Here is a 21,860-nt window from a genome sequence, read left to right on the forward strand (position 1 = left end):
GAGCGCCCCCTATATGGAACTCTGGTGGAACTGCAACTAGTTCAGAAGCCGGAAGTAACGAGAGAGTGGAACTTCTTCCTATATTAGAAATTCTTTGATTAAACTCTTAGCTACCAGCGGAGCTAACTGGTAGATTAAACTCTTAGCTACCAGCGGAGCTAACTGGTAGATTAAACTCTTAGCTACCAGCGGAGCTAACTGGTAGATTAAACTCTTAGCTACCAGCGGAGCTAACTGGTAGATTAAACTCTTAGCTACCAGAGGAGCTAACTGGTAGATTAAACTCTTAGCTACCAGCTAACTGGTAGATTAAACTCTTAGCTACCAGAGCTAACTGGTAGATTAAACTCTTAGCTACCAGCGGAGCTAACTGGTAGATTAAACTCTTAGCTACCAGAGGAGCTAACTGGTAGATTAAACTCTTAGCTACCAGAGGAGCTAACTGGTAGATTAAACTCTTAGCTACCAGAGGAGCTAACTGGTAGATTAAACTTTTAGCTACCAGCGGAGCTAACTGGTAGATTAAACTCTTGCTGTATCCGGTCGGCAAAACAGCAAAAACGTCCTTCTTGTAAAGGAACGATTGGAGCGCCGTCTTCTGTTCCTCTTTTAGATAAAAAGTCTAAGTCTAACTTGTTCATTGTAGCGGCCCAAACCGTTTCAAACAACTGGTGTTCATCCGTAGCCATCTTGTAATGTTTACTGAGGACTTTGACGTCGCAGCGCTGTCGTCATTTAGCTCGCCTCTGGCCCGCCTATATCAGATACACAGATGTGATTGGTCCAGCTCGGCTACCAGGACTTAGTTAATGAGCATCATTACTGAATGCCAGAGTGACTCGCTGAGCAAATTCAAATTGTGCTCTCGCAAGAACTCTGGATTTCCAGGGTAAGCACTAGCTCCAAAAGTTGTTCAAAGTCGCCAGATAATCATATAAATATGCTTATTTGCTGTACATGTTGGTGACATCATCGCATATCATTTGACTGTGGTTACTCTGAGAAGCATGCAGCATGCAAGTTAATTATAATATAATATATTTTGCTTTTCCCCCCCCCGTCACTTATTTTGTCACAAGTCTTTTTGTTTTTTCAGAAATAAAGCCGTCCCTAAATCTCACGAGAAAGTCGCTACATTTGCAACACTGATGGCAGGTTATAATGCAATTAAATTATGTTGGAAATGATTTCCTTTTGTTTGTTTTAAAGTCATCAAGCAATTTGTTGTGTGTTAGCAGAATACTGAAAGCAGCAGAAAGGCAGAACTGAGTACAGTAATATCGTAATATCGTATAGTGCAATAATCTACAACATTATCGCATATTGTCCTAATTTCGTGCAGCCCTAAAGGGTACCAAAGAGCACTGGTGATGTTGGGGAGTGGGATTTTGTGAGTGTGTGTGTGTGTGTGTGTGTGTGTGTTGCCCTCTAGGCTGAATCCCAAAACAGCAAAACAACCCGACATGCAGTCTCTAGAGTTCTCCCCTGATCTTATCCACCCTGAGGTTGACACCACGCACTGCTGAGCACACACACACACACACACACACACACACACACACACACACACACACACACACACACACACAACACACAAACTGCATCTGCTTGGATGACTGCTCTTTCTCTTCGTCTCTCTTCCTTTTTTTTTTCAGTATTTCCCCTCACGTTGCGTCCTCTGCCCTTCACTTTTCTACAACCTGTCGAAGCCTGTTCAGCGTTTCTCTTCATCCAACTGCTCTGGAGATTTTCACTCTCTGCTTCTAGACATTAAATGTCACCCTGTCCTTTGTTTCCCCGCACGTTCAAAAAGAAATTAGGGCCAGTGATAGAAATGTAAACAGCTTTAAAGGCAGTTTAAACAGGAAGTGATTTGTAGATATACACGTCCTTGCCACAGTCACCCCTGGCAGCCACTCAGCTTTTAACCTAGTGTGTATTTTCAGTTATTCAAATCTAAAATCCTCTTTATGCTCTGGTGTTTTTTTTATTTCCAGCAGTGGAAACCTTGCCGCCTGCAGAGTGAAGGTCACCGTTTAAATCCCACATCATTCACACTAATGCAGACATGAACACGAGTATTAAGTCTCTCTCTCTCTCTGTCTCTGTTATTCTATCTGTCACACTAATTTCCTACAGACACTCTCAAATACATACTTAGAAGTTTTACACGCTTTTAATCTAAAACTGTTAAAGTCCAACTGAGATTACATTGTTTATTACGCAAGAGCGTCCTGTACTCTTTCCAGAAAATCAATCAGCCCATAAGTATAAATTAGATGCTATGCTTTTGATTGTCTTGATGCATTTTCTCTTTGAATCAAGTCAGTCAAGTCATAAACTTTGCATAAAGCGATAACATCACTGTTCATCTGAAACCGGTTTACTGCTGCGTAGGTTTTCGCCAAATGAAAAACAAGTACTGCAAAAGTCAAGAATCATACATATAAAATAGATATTTACAATACAAATATGAAAAATCTATTTAAAACAATATGTGAAATGTTATAAAATGAAAAGAGCTGTACAGTAACAATAGCAACCAGGCAATATCCCACCACACAGCACAGAAAGCCACAGACTTTAAACAACAATCTACTGTTGCTTTCTGGCTGATGTCTTCTTCTTATCTACAGGCACGGACACACACACCTTGTGTCGCATCTTTATTTGCTAAACAAGCTTCCAAACAAACATCTCCCATGCTCATCTATGCTGCATGCTAGATACTGTAGCTAATTATCAGTCTGTTATGCAGATTAAAAACAGCTTAAAAACATAGCTGCATAAATCAAAATTGGTCAGTTTAAATGCTAAATTGTGCGATTTATAGTCTTCAATGCCGCTGCAAAAAAAAAAAAAATTAATCTGTCCTCAGCATGTATGTCATAGTTTTTTGTGCAAGTTTGTGTCTTCTTTCTGCCCCTACTGACGCTTTCAATGAGAGGCTTTGAGGCTAAAGGAACATTTCTAAAGCATCTCCAGGATCATTTACCTTCCTTTTAATAAAGAAATAAACAATAACAACACATTTGAAAATCACTTTGACGTCCGTTTTTGACTGAAAAAAAGACATTTTGTGATTTCAGTTGACCTTAAAGGGGTGATAGAATGCAAAACCGATTTTACCTTGTCGTAGTTGAATAACGACAGTTCGGTGGGTAAATAGGACTTACATAGAAGCTCAAAATCCCATTGACACCCCTTTACTATGAAATCTCATATTTTGAAACTGCCGCTGAAAACGGGCGAATCTCAACAAAGCTGGAAGCTTACGTAAGCATCTCAGGACCTGAACCTTTGTCAGCCCATGGGTGTATTAAGAGAACAGTCACGCCCCAACATTTACATAGGCTACACAACTGACCTGAGATCAGGTAGTCTTCTGAATCTAGGTCGTGTAGATCTCTGCTATTCCATTACAAAATTCACTTCTGAAACTTTTTTATGCGAGAAATCAACTATGTAGAGGTCAAATATGGGCCATTTTTACGAAAATTGATGTCTAATTGCAGATTTTGTCCGACTGTGTGTCGGAGTTCAGCGGCCGGTGCTGCCTGTGTTGCTGCCTCGCCGCCTGGCCTGCCTTCCTTCACACACCCCGGCCTGCTGTGAGCTCGATTGAGCTCCGTCAGGGCTGGCAGCCCACGGCCCTCCATATCCGCGCAAAGTCACCGTTTTGTGGGTTAATGGACTACCAAACGCTGCTGCCCTGACAGAGCTCCAGGGCCTGCAGCTCCCCTCTTCCTGCTAGCTAAATGCCCGATGTGTGTGAGTGAGAGCGTGGTCAGCGAGCTTGTTACGCCAGCAATCTCTTACCAAAGGTTCCAATTAATCTTATAATGTTTGTAATTATAATGTGTTGAGTTATTTAAACAAACGGAGCTACACCTCTTGTCCGCGAACAGAGCCTGCGGCTAGATGGAGCTAGAGAGCTAGCTAGCCTCCTCTTATAATTCCTCTGAAATTCACAAACATTTATAAAATTGAAATCGGACACCATTGTTAGCTTTGTAAGACCTTGGGGTAGAGGTTATATAAGTGCCGTGACGAAATTCAAACTGTAAATATATTATAGTTATGCCGGCAGCGGAGCCCCGTAGTGCAGTAGTCCACAAAGGGTGACTACAGCCCAGCAGGCTGCCGAATAGGAGATTCTGTCGCTTCTCTAATGTGTGTGTATGGGGGATTCGCTCAACCAATCAGCGCACGTCTCTAATGTGTGTGTATGGGGGATTCGCTCAACCAATCAGCGCACATCTCTAATGTGTGTGTATGGGGGATTCGCTCAACTAATCAGCGCGCAGCTCATCTAAATATTCATGAGCTAGGTGCTCTAACAATCACTCATACAATTTGCTGTCAAATTCCTTAATCAGAAATCAATGAAATTACAGGTATTACACATTCTGTGTGCAGGTCGGACAGAGAAATTTGCCCCGGAGTTCAACACAGTTTTTTTTCCCACACTTCTGTGAGGTCCAGAATAAATATATAAAATAACGAGATACTGATAAGATTCCTCACAGCGCTCCGATTGGTTTTCAAAACCAATCGGACAAGGTGACATGTGTAATCAGTTAATCACTCTTTACAAACGGTTCACACACGGGGCTCAGCGGAGGAACAAACAATTACATAAGTTCATTTTCCTTTGGTCAGGCACCCGTTGTTTTACACTTGGGGCTGTTTGGAAATTACTTTCCTTTAACTTTAACCTGAATTCCAGCGCATTAACCTCTCGTTCTGTGAAGAATACGGTCTAAGATGCAGAACACGGACTTTGAAAACTTTTCTGCAGCAGGATGTCCTCTCGCTTGAGGTAGGAAAGAAAGGTTACATTACTGTTTTCAGTTGCAAGGGATTGTTTGTATTTTTTCTCTAATCTAGCATATCCAAAGGATGGTACCAAAAAAGACAATATGGTAGAACGCTATGCACGCCACATTTCTGACCCATTAAGTTAAAGTTTCCCTAGTCTACATCGATGACGGTTCATTTACAGGATTATTCCGGTGCCACAGTTCCGTTGGATGTCTATCACTTTCCACTTTCTTGGAGTTAAAGCTACAGTGCGTAGTTTCTGCCGCCCCAACGAGGAATTCTATGCAATAACAAAACACGTCCACATGACGCAAGCCTTCGGTGATCGCGCACCACCCCCACCCCTCCTCCTCCACGCAGTTGCTAGTAGCCAAGGAGGACACGGAGGATTTAAAAAACATGATGGCCTCTTTAGAAGAGGTCTTTATCTTCACTTGAGTTTCTGCGTGCAAAAGTCGCCGGACACCACAATCTTCTGAACATAGTCCTACTGAGAAATCCAGAGAGAGTTGTGTGGAGCTGATAGTCTTAATTAGCTTTGTAGCAACTCATTTGGCAATGGCTCGAATGTAACGGACGTTCATTAATATCAAAAAGTTACGCACTAAAGCTTTAACTTTAAAGCTACATTGTGTAAGAATTTCTCACATCTAGCGGTGAAATTGTATGTGACAACCAACTGAATATTACTTCCTAGCCCCTCCCATTCCGAGCGCATTTTAACTCCTACGGTGGTCGTAGTATTCCAAGAAGTACGATTTTGTCCGTGACTGTTCCTTCCAGTGTAATGATAGTTGACGTTATTTTGGTACCATTTCATTGCTAACATCAGCTATCAGGTTCCTAAACATATGCAAGCTAATGTTAGTAAAGTATCCGTGCTATTGTTATTCTGTAGATTGTAAGACAATGTTTACAGCGTAGGAGAGAAGCAACAGAGGTTTGTGTTTTAAATATTTTTTTCTGAGCTGTATGAACAATGTCAATGAAACCGAAATGAGCTCTTAGTATCTCCATCGTTTACACACAGCTGTTCTAGCTGTAGCTAGTCTGTGTTACAACTCCATTACGTGAGTGGTCTGCCAGGGAAATCATGACACACAAGATTACGTTTATGTTACAAGGTAGACAATCCTTTGTAATCATTGACGTGAGGAAAAGTATCCTAGACATTGTTCTAGCGTTATGCACAACCATGCTATAGTTAGCCAAGCATCTATAAAACTTAGAATTTACACGCAGAATTACCTGTTGAGAAGAAAGCAGGCAACTTCAGCGTCCCTTTTAAAATCCTTGCTCCTTATGAGCTCTTTCCATCTTGGAAAAGCCACTCCAATAATAACTTTGGTCTTGTAGCTTTTCCTGTCGCGTTGTTGTTTTAATCCTCTTTTTATCTTCCCTGCCGACTCCACTAAATATCCTCGAGAATTGGAGCAATCCTCCCATTTTCAACAGGCTTTCAAATCTGCCGGCAGTCGCAAGTAATCTTCTCCCCCTCCCTGGCACTGAGTGGAAAAGCGCGAAAGGTGGAGGTATGTCCGTCTTTGGCTAATGTATTTTAAAGATGGAGGCGCAACATGGCTGCCGCCATTTGAGCTACTCCCTTGTATGTATTCTGAATGATTCTGAATGGAAGATTCTACGCGTACGAGAGTACTTTGATTAGTTGGTGGAAAATTTGGATCATGCAACAAGGCATTCGGGGAATGATTGTAAAGATTTACAAAGAATGTGTTTACAGTGTTTCCTCTCTAACTGGGACGTTCTGGGACCGATTGGTGGGATTGCTGAGGACCAAGTACACACGGAGATACAGTGGTGAGTAAATGAGGTTTAACCATGTATCAGCTAATTTAAATAGCTCACGTTACTGTATTGTGTCAACAGTTAACTTAATTTAATGTACGTGGTGTTTTCTTTTATCAGAAACAAGACTATTTAGCAGGGCCACCGTCGCTGCGTCCGGAGTTTAGCGCCACCCAGGACAATTGTGATTGGTTTAAAGAAATGCAAACAACCCAGGGCATTTTTTTTTCTCCTATCCAGAAATGCTGTGTGGACTAGCCAGACCTTCCTCCGCAGCGCTGTGGAGATAGGTCTGGCAATGCGAAACTATACTCACCCTGTCCAATTAGCTGCTGTGGTCTGCTTGACATTAATTTCATCATTCGCCCTTGTCAGTGAGGGTCCATGCAGACCAAAATGTATTAATGCAAACACCTCAACAAATGCAAACATCCAATGTGGTATAAAACTAATTGAGTTGACCGATAAATTGGCCAGAACGGTATATCAGCAGATATTAGCGTATTGCAGATATATTTTATAGACTATTCAATTAGCTGTTTGGTCTATAAAATGTCAGAAAATGGTGAAAAATGTGGATCAGGGTTTCTCAAAGCCCAAGATAACATCCTCATTGCCTTGTTTTGTCCACAACTTGAATATAAATCAGTTTACTGTCAAAATATTCACATTTAACAAGGTGGAATCAGAGAAAACGTTTGCTACATTCAGGAAATTCTTTTCAGCTTTTAGGTAAAATAATCTACAAGACAAGCAGCTGCAAAGACCAACAAAGGCACTCTTTGTTTCAGTTTTTGTACTTTAAATAACAGTAGCAACCTCCTCAACACTTTAGCTACAATGTGCAAGATCTGACAAGGACAGCTGGGTAATGTTTGTTTTGTGAAAATTAATAAAAACATTGTTTAAAAAAAAAAAGTATTGCTTTCAAGTACTTCATACAAGACTGCCGCAATAAATGCTGCCTTGTACAGCTTCCTGTGTTGTCTGGAAAGAGTCGATTTGCCTTTAAGGCTGCACTTTGTGCTGATTTTTGTCATGAGTCGTGAGGTGTTTCAGAGCTTTGTCTCTCTGGCAGTCACACACATTAAACTGCGGAGCAGCAGCTGGGATGGGGTGGTGTGTGTTCCCGGAGAGATGTGGCACCAGCAGCGGGATGATACTGGGAGACAGAAGGCTCTCAGTGGCCCAGATTGCTTTGCATGCTAAATCACAGGCGATACATTGTCATTACTCTTGACCGGTTTCCAGGAGAACATTGTTAAGAAATCATTGTTGGCTTCTCGGCACAGCGGGAGAGGAACGGCGAATCAGAGCGAATGCAACAAAGTGAGAACAATAACGCCAAGAAAAACAAATATCAAAGTGCCACTGGATGAAGGACGGGGAGGAAAAACACGGACAAATAAAAACACAAAATGCAGAGTTTCAGACGCTGAGCAAGGAGAGCAGAAGGAGGCAGAGTGGGATAAGAAACTGAGAAGGGACAAAAATAAACTTGTGTCAGGTTCCCACTGTGGCCTTGATATGAAATTCCATGACTTTTCCATGACTTGACTGCTATTTAAATTCCCAGAAATTCGGAGACCACTGGACATCCTGCAGTCACACTAAACACAGTCTGGCAGTCAAACTGGGAGACATCAGAAGGCTCTGACGGTGTCCTTACAGCGAGCAGTCAGGCTGCACACCGGCCTGTCAGGGAGACATCCAGCCATGCCTCCCCCTGAGCCTCAGCCTGGTAAACCTGTGTGTGTGTGTGTGTGTGTGTGTGTGTGTGTGTGTGTGTGTGTGTGTGTGTGTGTGTGTGTGTGTGTGTGTTTTAATCCCACACCGCTCTCCCCTCCCAGGCCTGAGTGACTGCCGTGTCTACCCTGGAGCCTCGTGCTTGCCTTCTGGCCCTATTCCTGAGTAATATTATAAGCTAATCGTTGATGGTTTGCTGCGGGAAAATTAATATAACAGCCTGAGCACCAATGTGTTTAACTTGATTGACATTAACGTCCCTTTAACTCACTCTTTATACGTGATGATGTGGCGCTCTGGCAACTGCTCCAGCTCATCTGGAGGCGATGAATCGCAATGCATGAATGAGTGAAAACAAGCCTGAACGATGGAGGAGGAACTGTCAAACAGTTACAGATTTTTCATTTAGTTTAGGCACATTTGTGGGTGTAGTAGTTATTGCATTGATTGGGAGACATGGCTTTTCTGCTGTGCTCTCAAAACACACACACACACAAGTACAACCGAATATACACTTCTCTGTTGAAAAGATACTCACCCAATTTCACAACTTAATTAGCTGGAGAGAAAATGATAGTTTCAAGTTATGATAAGCTCATCTTCCTATTCGGTTTTGGTTTTCTCCAGCTGAACATCCTGAAGGAGCACCAGCAGGCCAGCCAAGCACACAAAGTTGTTTTACTTATTAAACTAGAGAAGAAGGGAGAGTTATTTCTGGCTTCAAGGGTCAATAGGTGACTGGCCGTTGGAGATTTTTCAAGGGTTGGATGGACGTGGAACTCTCCCGGATGAATCATCAGTACAAAAGATGAACAACATGGAAAAAATATTGCTCTTCGATTAAAAAAAAAGGGAAAAAAAGATACAAATTGCTGTGTTGTGGAATAATGTATAATGTAACAATCCTGTGAAAACCATCTTTAAAACTTTTCGGGACGTGGCCGGGTTGGCTCAATGGGTAGAGCAGGAGCACATATACTGAGAGGTTTATGCCTCGACGCACAGGTCCAGGGTTCGAGTCCGACCTGCGACGATTTCCTGCTTCTTCACCCTCTTTCTCACCTAGCTGTCCTATCCATTAAAAGGTGGAAAAGTCCCAAAAAATAAACTTTTCCTGACAAAAACAGCACTTTTGGGGGTGAATGGTCCATATAACCATGGATGGATCACTGAACAGGTCCACCGGGCACAGACCCAAGGGCCCAAGGGGTCAGGGGTCCTGACTCACAAAATGGAGGGGAAAAAAACTATTACAAAGAGACACAAAATGACCACAAATGACACAAAACGACTATAAAGAGACAGAAAATTACTACCAATAAACATAAGACTACAAATAGAACGCAAAATGACCACAGACACCCAAAGCTACTACAAAGAGATGCACAACGACAAAACAACAAAACCACCATAAAAAAAGGTGCCAAACAAATACAAAGAGACGCAAAACCACAAAATAACCACAAGGAGGTGCAGAAGACTACGTAAAATAACCACAAAGAGACTACAGATAAGACGACTACAAATAAACGACACAAGAAACGACACAAAACCACCACGAATGACTCAAAATAGATGAGAAGGGACAAACACCAGAAAAGGACGCAAAACGACTACGAAGAGACGCAAAAAACAACCACAAGATGACCACAAAGAGACACGAAACGACCACATAAGAAAAGTCAAACAACTAAAAATAGATGCAAAACCACCTCAAAAAGATGCAAATCAACTAAAAATATATGCAAAAGAACTACAAGGAGACACAAAACAACCACATAAAAAAAGTTAAAACGACTATGCAAAATGTATTGATTGCAAAACGACTACAAAGAGACGCAAAACAACCACAAGATGACCACAAAGAGATGCAAAACAACCACAAGATGACCACAAAGAGATGCAAAACAACCACAAGATGACCACAAAGAGATGCAAAACAACCACAAGATGACCACAAAGAGATGCAAAACAACCACAAGATGACCACAAAGAGATGCAAAACAACCACAAGATGACCACAAAGAGACACAAAACAACCACAAGATGACCACAAAGAAAAAACAACCACAAGATGACCACAAAGAGATGCAAAACAACCACAAGATGACCACAAAGAGATGCAAAACAACCACAAGATGACCACAAAGAGATGCAAAACAACCACAAGATGACCACAAAGAGATGCAAAACAACCACAAGATGACCACAAAGAGACACAAAACAACCACAAGATGACCACAAGATGACCACAAAGAGACACAAAACAACCACAAGATGACCACAAAGAGACACAAAACAACCACAAGATGACCACAAAGAGATACAAAACAACCACAAGATGACCACAAAGAGATGCAAAACAACCACATGATGACCACAAAGAGACGCAAAACAACCACAAGATGACCACAAAGAGACAAAAACAACCACAAGATGACCACAAAGAGACACAAAACAACCACAAGATGACCACAAAGAGATGCAAAACAACCACAAGATGACCACAAAGAGACGCAAAACAACCACAAGATGACCACAAAGAGACACAAAACAACCACAAGATGACCACAAAGAGACACAAAACAACCACAAGATGACCACAAAGAGATGCAAAACAACCACATGATGACCACAAAGAGACGCAAAACAACCACATGATGACCACAAAGAGACGCAAAACAACCACAAGATGACCACAAAGAGACGCAAAACAACCACAAGATGACCACAAAGAGACACAAAACAACCACAAGATGACCACAAAGAGACGCAAAACAACCACAAGATGACCACAAAGAGATGCAAAACAACCACAAGATGACCACAAAGAGACACAAAACAACCACAAGATGACCACAAAGAGATGCAAAACAACCACAAGATGACCACAAAGAGACACAAAACAACCACAAGATGACCACAAAGAGATGCAAAACAACCACAAGATGACCACAAAGAGACACAAAACAACCACAAGATGACCACAAAGAGATGCAAAACAACCACAAGATGACCACAAAGAGACACAAAACAACCACAAGATGACCACAAAGAGATGCACAACAACCACAAGATGACCACAAAGAGATGCAAAACAACCACAAGATGACCACAAAGAGATGCAAAACAACCACAAGATGACCACAAAGAGACGCAAAACAACCACAAGATGACCACAGACACAAAACGACCACATAAGATAAGTCAAACAACTAAAAATAGATGCAAAACCACCTCAAAAAGATGCAAAACAACTAAAAATATATGTAAAATTACTACAATGAGACACAAAACATCTCCAAATAGATGCAAAATGACCACAAATGGATGCAAAATGGCTCAATGGCAGGACTGGAGGAGCGCTACCACAGGTCCTTCATTCCAGCAGCAGTCAGACTCTTTAATGCAACATCATAATGTAGCACTGCTAGCTGGTTCTGCAATATGAGCCATCACTGGGCAATATTCTGCACTATGCATATTTATTTATTTATCACTCTTTGCTACCTCCAACTGTGCAATATGTCATCTCTATTCATCCGCATCTTACTCATATGTATATCTGTCTTTATATACTGTCTGTTTATATAAGGGTGTTTATTGTGTAAATATGTTTGTTTTATTACTATTATAAGTAATTCTATTTTTCCATTTCAATACTTTATGTATTGTTTATTGTTTCTCTATTTAATGTGTATTTGTGTTATTCTGATGTGTGTACATTTTTTTCTTTTGAGCTGCTGTAGCACAGGAATTTCCCCAGTGTGGGATTAATAAAGTCTATCTTATCTTATCTTAAAAGTAGACTCGGTGAGACTGAGTTTGGGTCTCCTGTTCCTATGTATACAGGGGGGGGGGGGGGTCTCTGACATGTCTGTGCCCAGGGGCCCATTGTCTCATAATCTGTCCACGTATATAACCGATTCGACCCCTTGTTGCATGTCAGACCATCTCTCTCTCCTCTCATTTCCTGTCTGTCTCGGTCTACATTAACAACAATGTACAATAAAGGCAAAGATGCCGAATCCCTTTCTATAGCTTTGTGACCATGTATGTTTCAGATGAAGTCCAATGAGTTTTGAAATGGTTTATTTAGCCTCTGGAGTAGGGAATATTTTCTCAACCCATATTCAAAATCACCAAGTAGGGCTGCAGCTAATCTGCAGATTAATTTTTCTATTTAACACTCTAAATATTTAATTTACTGTCATATTTAAACACAAAAAAGCAAATTGACACATTTGAGAAGTTGGAACAGAGAATGTTTGCTTGAAACAATGACCGATAAATTTTTTGGTCAATTGAGTGATTGATTAATCGTTGCAGCTCTGTCTCGATTTTTGGAGATACAAGTTTTTTACTGGACAGTGAATGTTTTGAGTTGATTCTTAGCAAAACCCCCTTTGTTCTTTCACAAATATGTACTCATTCATGTGTAATTACTTCCACCAACTAATCAAAGTATTCTCGTAAGCGTAGAATCTGACATTCAGAATCATTCAGAATACATACGGGCGACTCACTCGAATGACGGCAGCAATGTAGCACCTCCATCTTTAAAATACATTAGCCAAAGAGGGACATACCTCCATCTTTAAAATATATTAGCCAAAGAGGGACATGCCTCCATCTTTAAAATATATTAGCCAAAGAGGGACATACCTCCATCTTTAAAATACATTAGCCAAAGAGGGACATGCCTCCATCTTTAAAATATATTAGCCAAAGAGGGACATACCTCCATCTTTAAAATACATTAGCCAAAGAGGGACATGCCTCCGCATTTTGCCCTCTTACACTCAGTGGCACCGTGAGGAATGCCAGGGGGAGACTACTCGCCAGGGAAGCAAAAAAGAGAATTAAAAACGACAACACGACAGGCAAAGCAACAAGACCAGAGTTAATATTGGAGTGGCTAGAACAGCTGCGTGTAAACAATGGAGATACTAAGAGCTAATTTCGGGATTGGCCACCGTAACAGTTAAAACACGTTCGGAATTGGAAGGGCTAGAAAGTAATATTCAGTTGGTTGTCATATACAATTTCACCACTAGATGGGGGAAATTCTTACACAATATAGCTTTAAAGAAAAATCGAAAAATGGAAATACACATTCATATACTGTCACTGTAAGATCTGAGTTGAACCAATCTTCTCTTTTCCATCCTCACAGGAACACATTTACCTTGAAACATCTCTATGTGTGTGTGTGTGTGTGTGTGTGTAGTATAAATGAATATGTATGCATGTGCAGGTACAGATGATTATGTGTTTATCAATTCAACCGTATCGTCGCTGCCAGAAAAAGTGTGAAATCTTTGCCTAAAGATGACTAAAAACGATTACTCGATTATAAAAACTGACGCCAAATACTTGACTTGTCTAACTTCAACTGATAATCTGCACAAGGATTTGGTTCCAACGGTCAGTCTTTTGCCCATTATTAATACTAGAGATGGTCCGATACCATTTTTTGCTTCCCGATACCGATTCCGATACCTGAACTTGCGTATCGGCCGATACAGAGTACTGATCCGATACCAGTGTGTCATCTTAGGCCTTTATTTATATAGAACAGCTGAAGACATGGAAGAGGAGAAAGAGAGGGGGGAATGACATGCAGCAAAGGGCCACAGGGTGGAGTCAAACCTCCGGCCGCTGCGTCAAGGAGTAAACCTCTATATTTGGGCACCTGATCTACCAGGAGAGCTACCCAGGCACCCGAGTGTGTCATATATTTTAATATGTTTTAACAACTGTATACTACTATCCCTGTATGGATGGGATATGATTTCTATCTTTGTTGTCAGTCTGGCTCAGGTTAAACTCTTTGTGAAACATGAACAAACTCAAACAATGAACGCCACAGAACTTTCTTTTATTATCCAGTCAGTTATAACGGAAAAAGAACATAAATAAACTACTTTAACGTAGATTTTCTTTTATTTTTATTTTATATGATTTTTTCTTTTCTTACGTGGTATCGGATCGGTGCATAAACTCCAGTACTTCCCGATACCGATACCAGCGTTTTGGGCAGCATCGGAGTTCCTGGTATCGGTATCGGAACATCTCTAATTAATATTGTGACATATTTTGGAGGGTTCTAAGAGGTATTGGTACCCAACCCTGGCTGTCACAGCTGATCGGTTACTATGGCCGAATAAATAAAGAAAAGAGTGATGACAGGGCACCTGGACAGTTCACCTGATAGAGTGTGCGCCCCATGTACAAAGGCTCAGTCCTTGTCGCAGCGGTCGCAGGTTCAACTCCGACCTGCGGCCCTTTGCTGCATGTCATTCTCCCCTCTCTCTCCCCTTTCACATATTCAGCTGTCCTATATAATAAAGGCCTTAAATAGTTTTTTTTTTTTTTAAAGAGCGATGACTACAGACGATGAAACTTCAAAAACAAATGAAAGTGAGAATCAACACCCAAAAAACTGCAGTTACAGCTTAGCGCCACAGGTGCCGCCAAAGACAACGAAACAGAGATCTTCCAGATTGTGACTTTCAGGGTTCATACGCATTTTAACCCATAGGCGCGGGAAGTAGGGGTGCTGGGGGAGCTGCTGCACCCCCTGTTGGTGGCAGCACCCCTTGTTGGCAAACTGCGATCAAGCCCGTATTACCCAATGGGCATTAATCATTATGGTGATAATTATCCAATCAGAATAAAATAAAAGTTGTTTAATGTAATGATTGGGAGAAGGCCGCATGCACTGTGTAGATTGGCTAAAGATAAAGGTGGGTGGGCATAGAGCAGGTTGTTTACATCGCACTGATCCAAGATCAGCTTTCTAAGAACGCGTTGAGATTGAAAGAGTGGAATTAATTAGTAACTGATCCCCGGTCAGATTGGGTTGTATCAGCGAGTGAAAGTGTGGAAAACGGAGAGAAAGCGGCTGCTATAAAAAAATGTCCCGCGAATAAATAGCTTTTTAAAAAGAGCTGGGAATGACGAAGAGGAGGATGTCGAGGAGCTAGCCAACGTTAGCTTGGAAGAATCGCTGCCTTCTACCAGCTACACTCAGCCACAGCTAACGGTGGCTACCGTTACCGTTAACTTTAGCGAAGTTGTTGTGGGAAAAGACAGAGATGAGGCCGGCGGTCATCAGCATTACAGAACAAGGTAACGGCCCCTCAGGTACCATCATCTCTGAAGAGCCTGCACTACGGGGACCGATTACAGAGACTGTCCGGGAGGAAGTTATACCCAGAGGGATATTAGCCTTTCAGAATCGGGGGCTAAATGTCCAGCATCTCGGAGGGGGGACGAGGCTGGCGGCAGAAAGACCCGCTCTCTCATTAACGAGGCACTGACCCGACACCTTCACAACGGTGAACCGGTACCACGGGAGTGGATTCTATATTCACTGTCCACCGGAGACATGTGTTGCGTTGCCTATAAAGTGCTCCCAACACACAGTAGCGCATGTGTAGTAGGGTTTAGCGAGCTACTGAGGGAGCTGGACTTTGAGGATTTGATCTGCAACTTTGCAAAGAAAAAGACAAGAAATTAGAACTTCTAAAGGTAAGAGCTATTATGCTATCTGTAAATTGAGTAGGTTAATATAATCTGTTGTGACCGTGTGACCAGATAATGCACATATTTTGTTTAGTTTATTGAAATGTCATGCATATCAGACGTATTGCATCATCATTTTGTGATGCTGCTATAGGCCTGTATGAGACTTAGTTGTCAAGTGCAGTAGCCTCTATGTTGGCTTTTGCAGTTTGTGAAGTAGCAGCTGACTAAGTGACTGTTATTTTACAACCTGCACTCAGCTGTGTTGTGTGATGGCATTGTTGTATTTTCAGTCAATCACGTTTCAGAATTACTATTGTGCTTTCTGCTTGGGTGATTTTTAGTGAATACTATATCGCCATAGTCTTGAGCCATACAACGCTTTGGTATGATTTAATTAATTGTAACATTGTCTTGTGATGTGTGAGTCAGATGGCAGTACTTGGTTTATTGAACTGGAAAGGCATACTTGATGCTCAGCTGGACTAGTCATTCATCTTTTTTTTTTTTTTTTTTTTTTTTTTTCGATAGTGACAGTGGATAGACAGGAAAGGGGGAGAGAGAGGGAATTACACGCAGCAAAGGGCCGCAGGTCGGATTTAAACCCGGGCCGCTGCAAAGGAATCTTTTGACCAGTAGTGATTGGCATGTGATTTAGTGCCCATTTAGTTCGCACCGTATGTAGCGTACTTCATGGAGGGAGGGGGGAGGGGGGGGTATAATACTTTTCCATGATTTTTTGGCAAATTTCCATGAGTACGTGTTCCTGACAATGTCAGTCGACATTATACAATAAGAATAAAAATCTGTCTTAAAGCTTACCCTCAGAGGTTTAACTATAAAATGAATGACAATGTATGTGGTTCATAGTGGGATTCATAATATCGCTCCCCAAAGAGAACGCTGAGGTTAAGATGATGTGAAAATACATTTATTAATGACATATTATTAGCATGACTTTTCCAAAACTTTCTGGGTGTTTTTATGTTTCCAAAGCCTTTCCAGGCCTGGAATTTGCATTTTTCAAATTCCATAACTTTTCCAGGTTTTTTCAAAACGTATGAAACCTGAACTTTAACTTTTTTCCATTTTCTACTAATGTAATGAATATTTTCTCACTATTTAAGACTTTTTGTCAACAAAAGGTCACAAAATTGTGAAGAAAAAAATTTAATGAATATCAAAATCACAGAGCTCAAGCTGTTGTCTCTTTCTGAGCCCCAAACCCAAAGATATTCAGTTTACAATCATATAAACAAGCAGAATATCGTCACGTTTCATAAAGCTGGATCCAGAAAAAGTTTGGAATCTTTGCTTAGAAATGACTTGAAACGTTACTTTATTATCAAAACTGTTGCCGATTACGTGACTAATCTAACTTCAAATAAAAATCTGACCATGAATTTGGTGCCAACTGTCAGCCGTAGCCGGTTATTAACAATCTGACATATTTTGGAGGATTCTGAAAGGTTCTGTATTGATACCCATCCCCGGCTGTCACAGCTGATCGGGCCTGTCACTGACATCACTCCTCCCATCTGTCCATCCTTTCATGCACTTCCTCCCCAGCAGCAGTCAAAGGACTCTCTGTTCAGCTGGGTCTTCCAGATGGGACTCGCTGGGCTGACTCCCGGCCTAATCATACAGTCCAGAGGCATCAAATGTGAGATGGTCTTAGACCTCCTTTAAAATGGGTAGTTTGAATGTTTTGAAGTGTGGTTGTATGAGCTTCTTCTCCATAGTCAGGTGGAGGGTCTGGCTAGTCCACACATAGCATTTGGGGATAAGAGAAAAACGTGCATTTCTTTAAACCAATCCCAAACGTCATGGGTGGCGCTAAGCACTGTCTCGGGAAGGAACTTGTTTTGGTGGAACACGTGTACGTTCAAAAGTCGTATGGACACGGAAGCTAAGCAATGTCCTGCTGTGGACGAGGGCAGCAGCTTAACACATTTTACACACCTAAACACATCGATATCTGTTTAAGCGTACGCTATATTTAGAATATATTTTTTTCCGCTTTACCTTGCTGTCCGACAGGTCTTTACGACGGGGAACTGAAGCCGTTATTTCTGCTCTCTTCAAAGCCACCGGACTCCTTTGACAAAAACGGTAATTTCACCTCGCGGAACATGGGAGTTGCTGCTCTACCGCTGCCTCCATCAGTTAGTTTGTGTTATTGTGTGACTTTCGTGTTTTTAAAAAGGGTTTTTTGTTCGGATTCACCAAAGTCAGACAATAACACAAACAAAGCAACTCTTGTGTTCTACGAGGTGAAACGATGTTTTTGTCAAAGGAGTCTGGTGGCATTGAATAGAGTAAACTGTAGATAACTGCTTCAGTTCCCCGTCATAAAGGGGCTGTCTGAAATGTTTAAAATGTGTTTAGCTGCTGCCCCCCGTCCACAGCAGGACAATGCTTAGCTTCCGTGTCGGTACTCCTGACTGCTTCTCCAAACTGGGGGGGGGGGCGTGCCGACTGCCGTCTACTGGAGCTAACACACGCACTATGGAGAAGTAGCTCAGCCCCACTTCAAAAGATCAGAACTATCCCTTTAATGCCCTCCTCCTGTCTGATTTCAGACAAGGTGACACATAACCTGAGGCGGAGCGGATATGTTAGACATTAATGATCCCCTAACATGATCCTCACTTCCCCACACGGCTCCTTCGGTGACCTGCAACCTGAGCACAGGTGAGGGTGGAAAAGCTACGTCTACTTTACTACATGTCAGAGAGAAATATTGTACTTTTTAACTCCACTACATGCATATGACAGCTGCAGTTACTTTCCATATGAAGATAACAAACAGATATCAAGAAATTAAATCCAGCTCCACCTTGGCCTGACTTACACACTGATGCATCATATTAACAATCTAATGATGTCATATATAATAACAGATCAGTCACAGAGGACATGTTTCATCCAGAACAAGTACTTTAAGTACATTTTGCGGATCAGACTGATGTACTTATACTTCAGTAGGAGTTTAATATTTTTTTTTATCATTTTACCCAAGTAAAGGATCTGAGAAATTCCTCCACCACTGTTCCAGACTAGACCAAGGCCATACTTATATATTAAATATAAGAGTACACCCTGATGAAGTTTATCTGTAGTGTGTGAGGGCGTGCGGTGCATTTGTTTCGAATATTCCCACAGAACATTCCTGCAGACTTTCTTGGTATTTAATCCTATCAAAATGTGTTAAAGCACATTCTTATAAAGGGGAGGAGGGGGGGGAACTAGTCCTTAAGGACCTTTTAATTGCATGTTTTATGAATCGCCATGCAGCAGCTGTTCAGTGTCACACAGAAAAGCAAAGGCTCAGAAGTCCAAAGTTGTGTTTCACTTTTGCACGGCTATCCTATCATCTGAGAATGTGGTGTGGCTACTTTGAAACCTAAGACAAAGCACAAAGACGGAGAATGTGGACATTGTTTGTTGTTTGAAAATTACACACATGTGACGCGCGTAAAAAGGACGCGAAATCAGGAATTATTAGCTGACTTGTGCCAGAAGGTGTGCAGCTGTCAAACCCCTGTATGGCCTTGGAGGACGCAGGTGGGGAGTAGACTGGTCTGTGAACCGTGGCTGTGTTTGCAGGCTAAATTAAACCCGACCTGCGAACACTATGTCTCCATTTTCTAACTCCAGCTTCACTTGTTTTTAAGAGATTTCCCACATTAAGGTGCCATTTTAAGCCATCGTTCCCCAGATATGCTTATATTCCCTTGAGGGGGAGCTTTACGTGTAAAATGGAGCAAAGACAAATGGAAACATGTCATGTTTTCTTACCTTGATGATGCTGCTCCGGCGAGGTGCAGCCTTCACCGAATCCAGGAGAATGGTGTCGGTGTCCTGGCCGCCACCGGGGAGGATGACACCGCTCCGCCGGCCGCGGGACGTTCTCGGCGGGACGGACTCCGGCGCTCCGTCGCTGCACAGCCCGTCTCCATCGCGCTCAGACATGTCAACGGGAAAGGCACGAAAAAAAATAAGGGAGGGCTCGATTTATAAAACACCGGGTCAGAAAAAATTAATCAAGTCGTCGGATCTGACCCGAATAAAGTTCGACTTGGCTGCACGTGGATGCCATTTATTAAAAGGAGGAATGGGTTGTCCTAAAGCAGCAGCCGCTCAGACAGACTGGAGGGAAACTAATCTCTCCGATTTCGTTAATTATGAACAGCTTCTCATAATGACTGAACAGCGAGCCGTGTTGACTTCAGTCCATTCCTGCTCCACTCAATGACAGTCGCTGCTGAAATCAGAGCATCACACGCGCAGTACGGTGGCGAGTTGGATGAAAACTGGGCACTGGTGCGCTCCCCGGATGCGCGCAACAAGTCTTCGCCGTGCCCAGTCTTGCTTGCTCGCTCGCTTGTTCTCGAGGCGGCGAAGACAGTTTGTGAATCATAAAAAAACGTGTAAAGCTTCAGTGCGTAACGGGAAATAATGTACGCGACGTGATGTTGGTGTGGTAGGGAAAAAAATGTTTGAAAACAATCTAGTGTTGGCTACACGGATACCCAAAACCCCCCTTTATGTTACTCCTCTTCTCCCCCCACAAAACACACCGATGTCAAAGTGCAGAAATTGGAGCTAACTTCCGCAACGGTTTGTGTCAAGAGAAGATCCGTCCATGTGTCGGTAGGCAGCGCGTTGCTCCGACTAAACAGTTCTCGTCTCGGTTATACCCAACTGCAACAACAGCCGACTTTTGACGAGAACAGAGAACACAATTGACAGTCGCACCGCCTCTTCCCCCGCCACCACCCCCCCCTTCATCCTTTCCAGCCAGCGCCGCCCACAGCCCGCCCAAATAATGGCCGAGTCGCCGGGGTGGCCAATGAGCTCCGCCGCTGCGAGATTTGGAAGCAGTCGGAGGCGCTGATTGGTGGAGAGTCGAGTCCAAGGGGACTGGGAGAGCATCGTTATCACTTTTAAAGACAATCGACCAGGCTTTGGGAGCACTGGAGGGGGGGAGGGTGTGCAGGTACAGTAGAAACCCCAGGGAACATGGGCACTAATTGGATATTTTTTTGATTTTAATTGTTTTTGCTGTCTTTATTATAATCTCTTAAAAATGATGAGAGACTAGATTCAATTAGATTCACTTTTTTGCCTCATTGTCTACTCCCAAAGTACAGCAAATCTGTTTACAATGCCCGTAACAGAGCACACCATTAAAACATGTACAGTATATGTAAGCCTATATATACATAGCCTATATATAATCTTAAAAAAAAGCAAAAAAGTCGATGCTCCAAAAAGCAGAATTCGATGGACAGAAAATTAACTGGCAACCTTTTTGATAAACAGTTAATTGATTATGTCTTGTTTTCAAACAAAATGCCGAACAATTTGATGGTTAAAGCTTCAAAAATGTTAAGACAACATTTTCACTACTCGTCCGTCAGTGAGACTTACGTCTTCAATAGTAAGGTTTTAGGGGAAAGGCATGTGTTTGGGAAGTACTGAGCGTACGACTGAATGATCGAGACTTGGATTATACTGCAAGACGTGTGTGAGAGTTTGTAAACGGATGTTTAGTTATGCTGTTGTTAAACTTGGCTGCCTCTTACTTCAATGCATCAAGACTTTGCTCCGTTTACGGATTCTCCGTTCACCGTGATCCCACGATAAACACTACCATAAGTTATTTGTTCAAGCAGCAATTACGACTCATTGTTATGTTTTAGTGGTGGCGCCCTCTAGTGGTCGTAGTAATAATGACGGGAGCAAAGCAGGAAGTAAAGTGACAAAATATATACCGTAATAGCGCCAAATTTGGCATAAGGAGGCAGGTTGGGGTGGTGGATGGGTCAACGAACTATCCTGGAAATCCAGAGTTCTCGCAAGAACACAATTTGAATTTGCTCAGCGAGTCACTCTGGCATTCAGTAATGATGCTCATTAACTAAGACCTTGTAGCCGAGCTGCACCAA

At 42.2% G+C, this 21,860-nt stretch overlaps 1 protein-coding gene across 1 annotated transcript in view; it reads right to left on the reverse strand.

Moving 5' to 3' along the window:
• Positions 1 to 20,658, reverse strand: part of plcl1 (phospholipase C like 1) — a 110,073-nt gene extending 89,415 nt beyond the window's left edge. The window contains exon 1 of the mRNA XM_028590389.1: positions 19,708 to 20,658. Within this exon, the coding sequence (XP_028446190.1) occupies positions 19,708 to 19,881 (174 nt within the window). The 5' untranslated portion in view covers positions 19,882 to 20,658. The remainder of the gene's footprint in view (positions 1 to 19,707) is intronic.
• Between the last annotated feature and the right edge of the window lie 1,202 nt (positions 20,659 to 21,860).

This window comes from Perca flavescens, chromosome 11 (assembly GCF_004354835.1).
Source record: "Perca flavescens isolate YP-PL-M2 chromosome 11, PFLA_1.0, whole genome shotgun sequence".
Classification (NCBI taxonomy): Eukaryota; Metazoa; Chordata; class Actinopteri; order Perciformes; family Percidae; genus Perca; species Perca flavescens.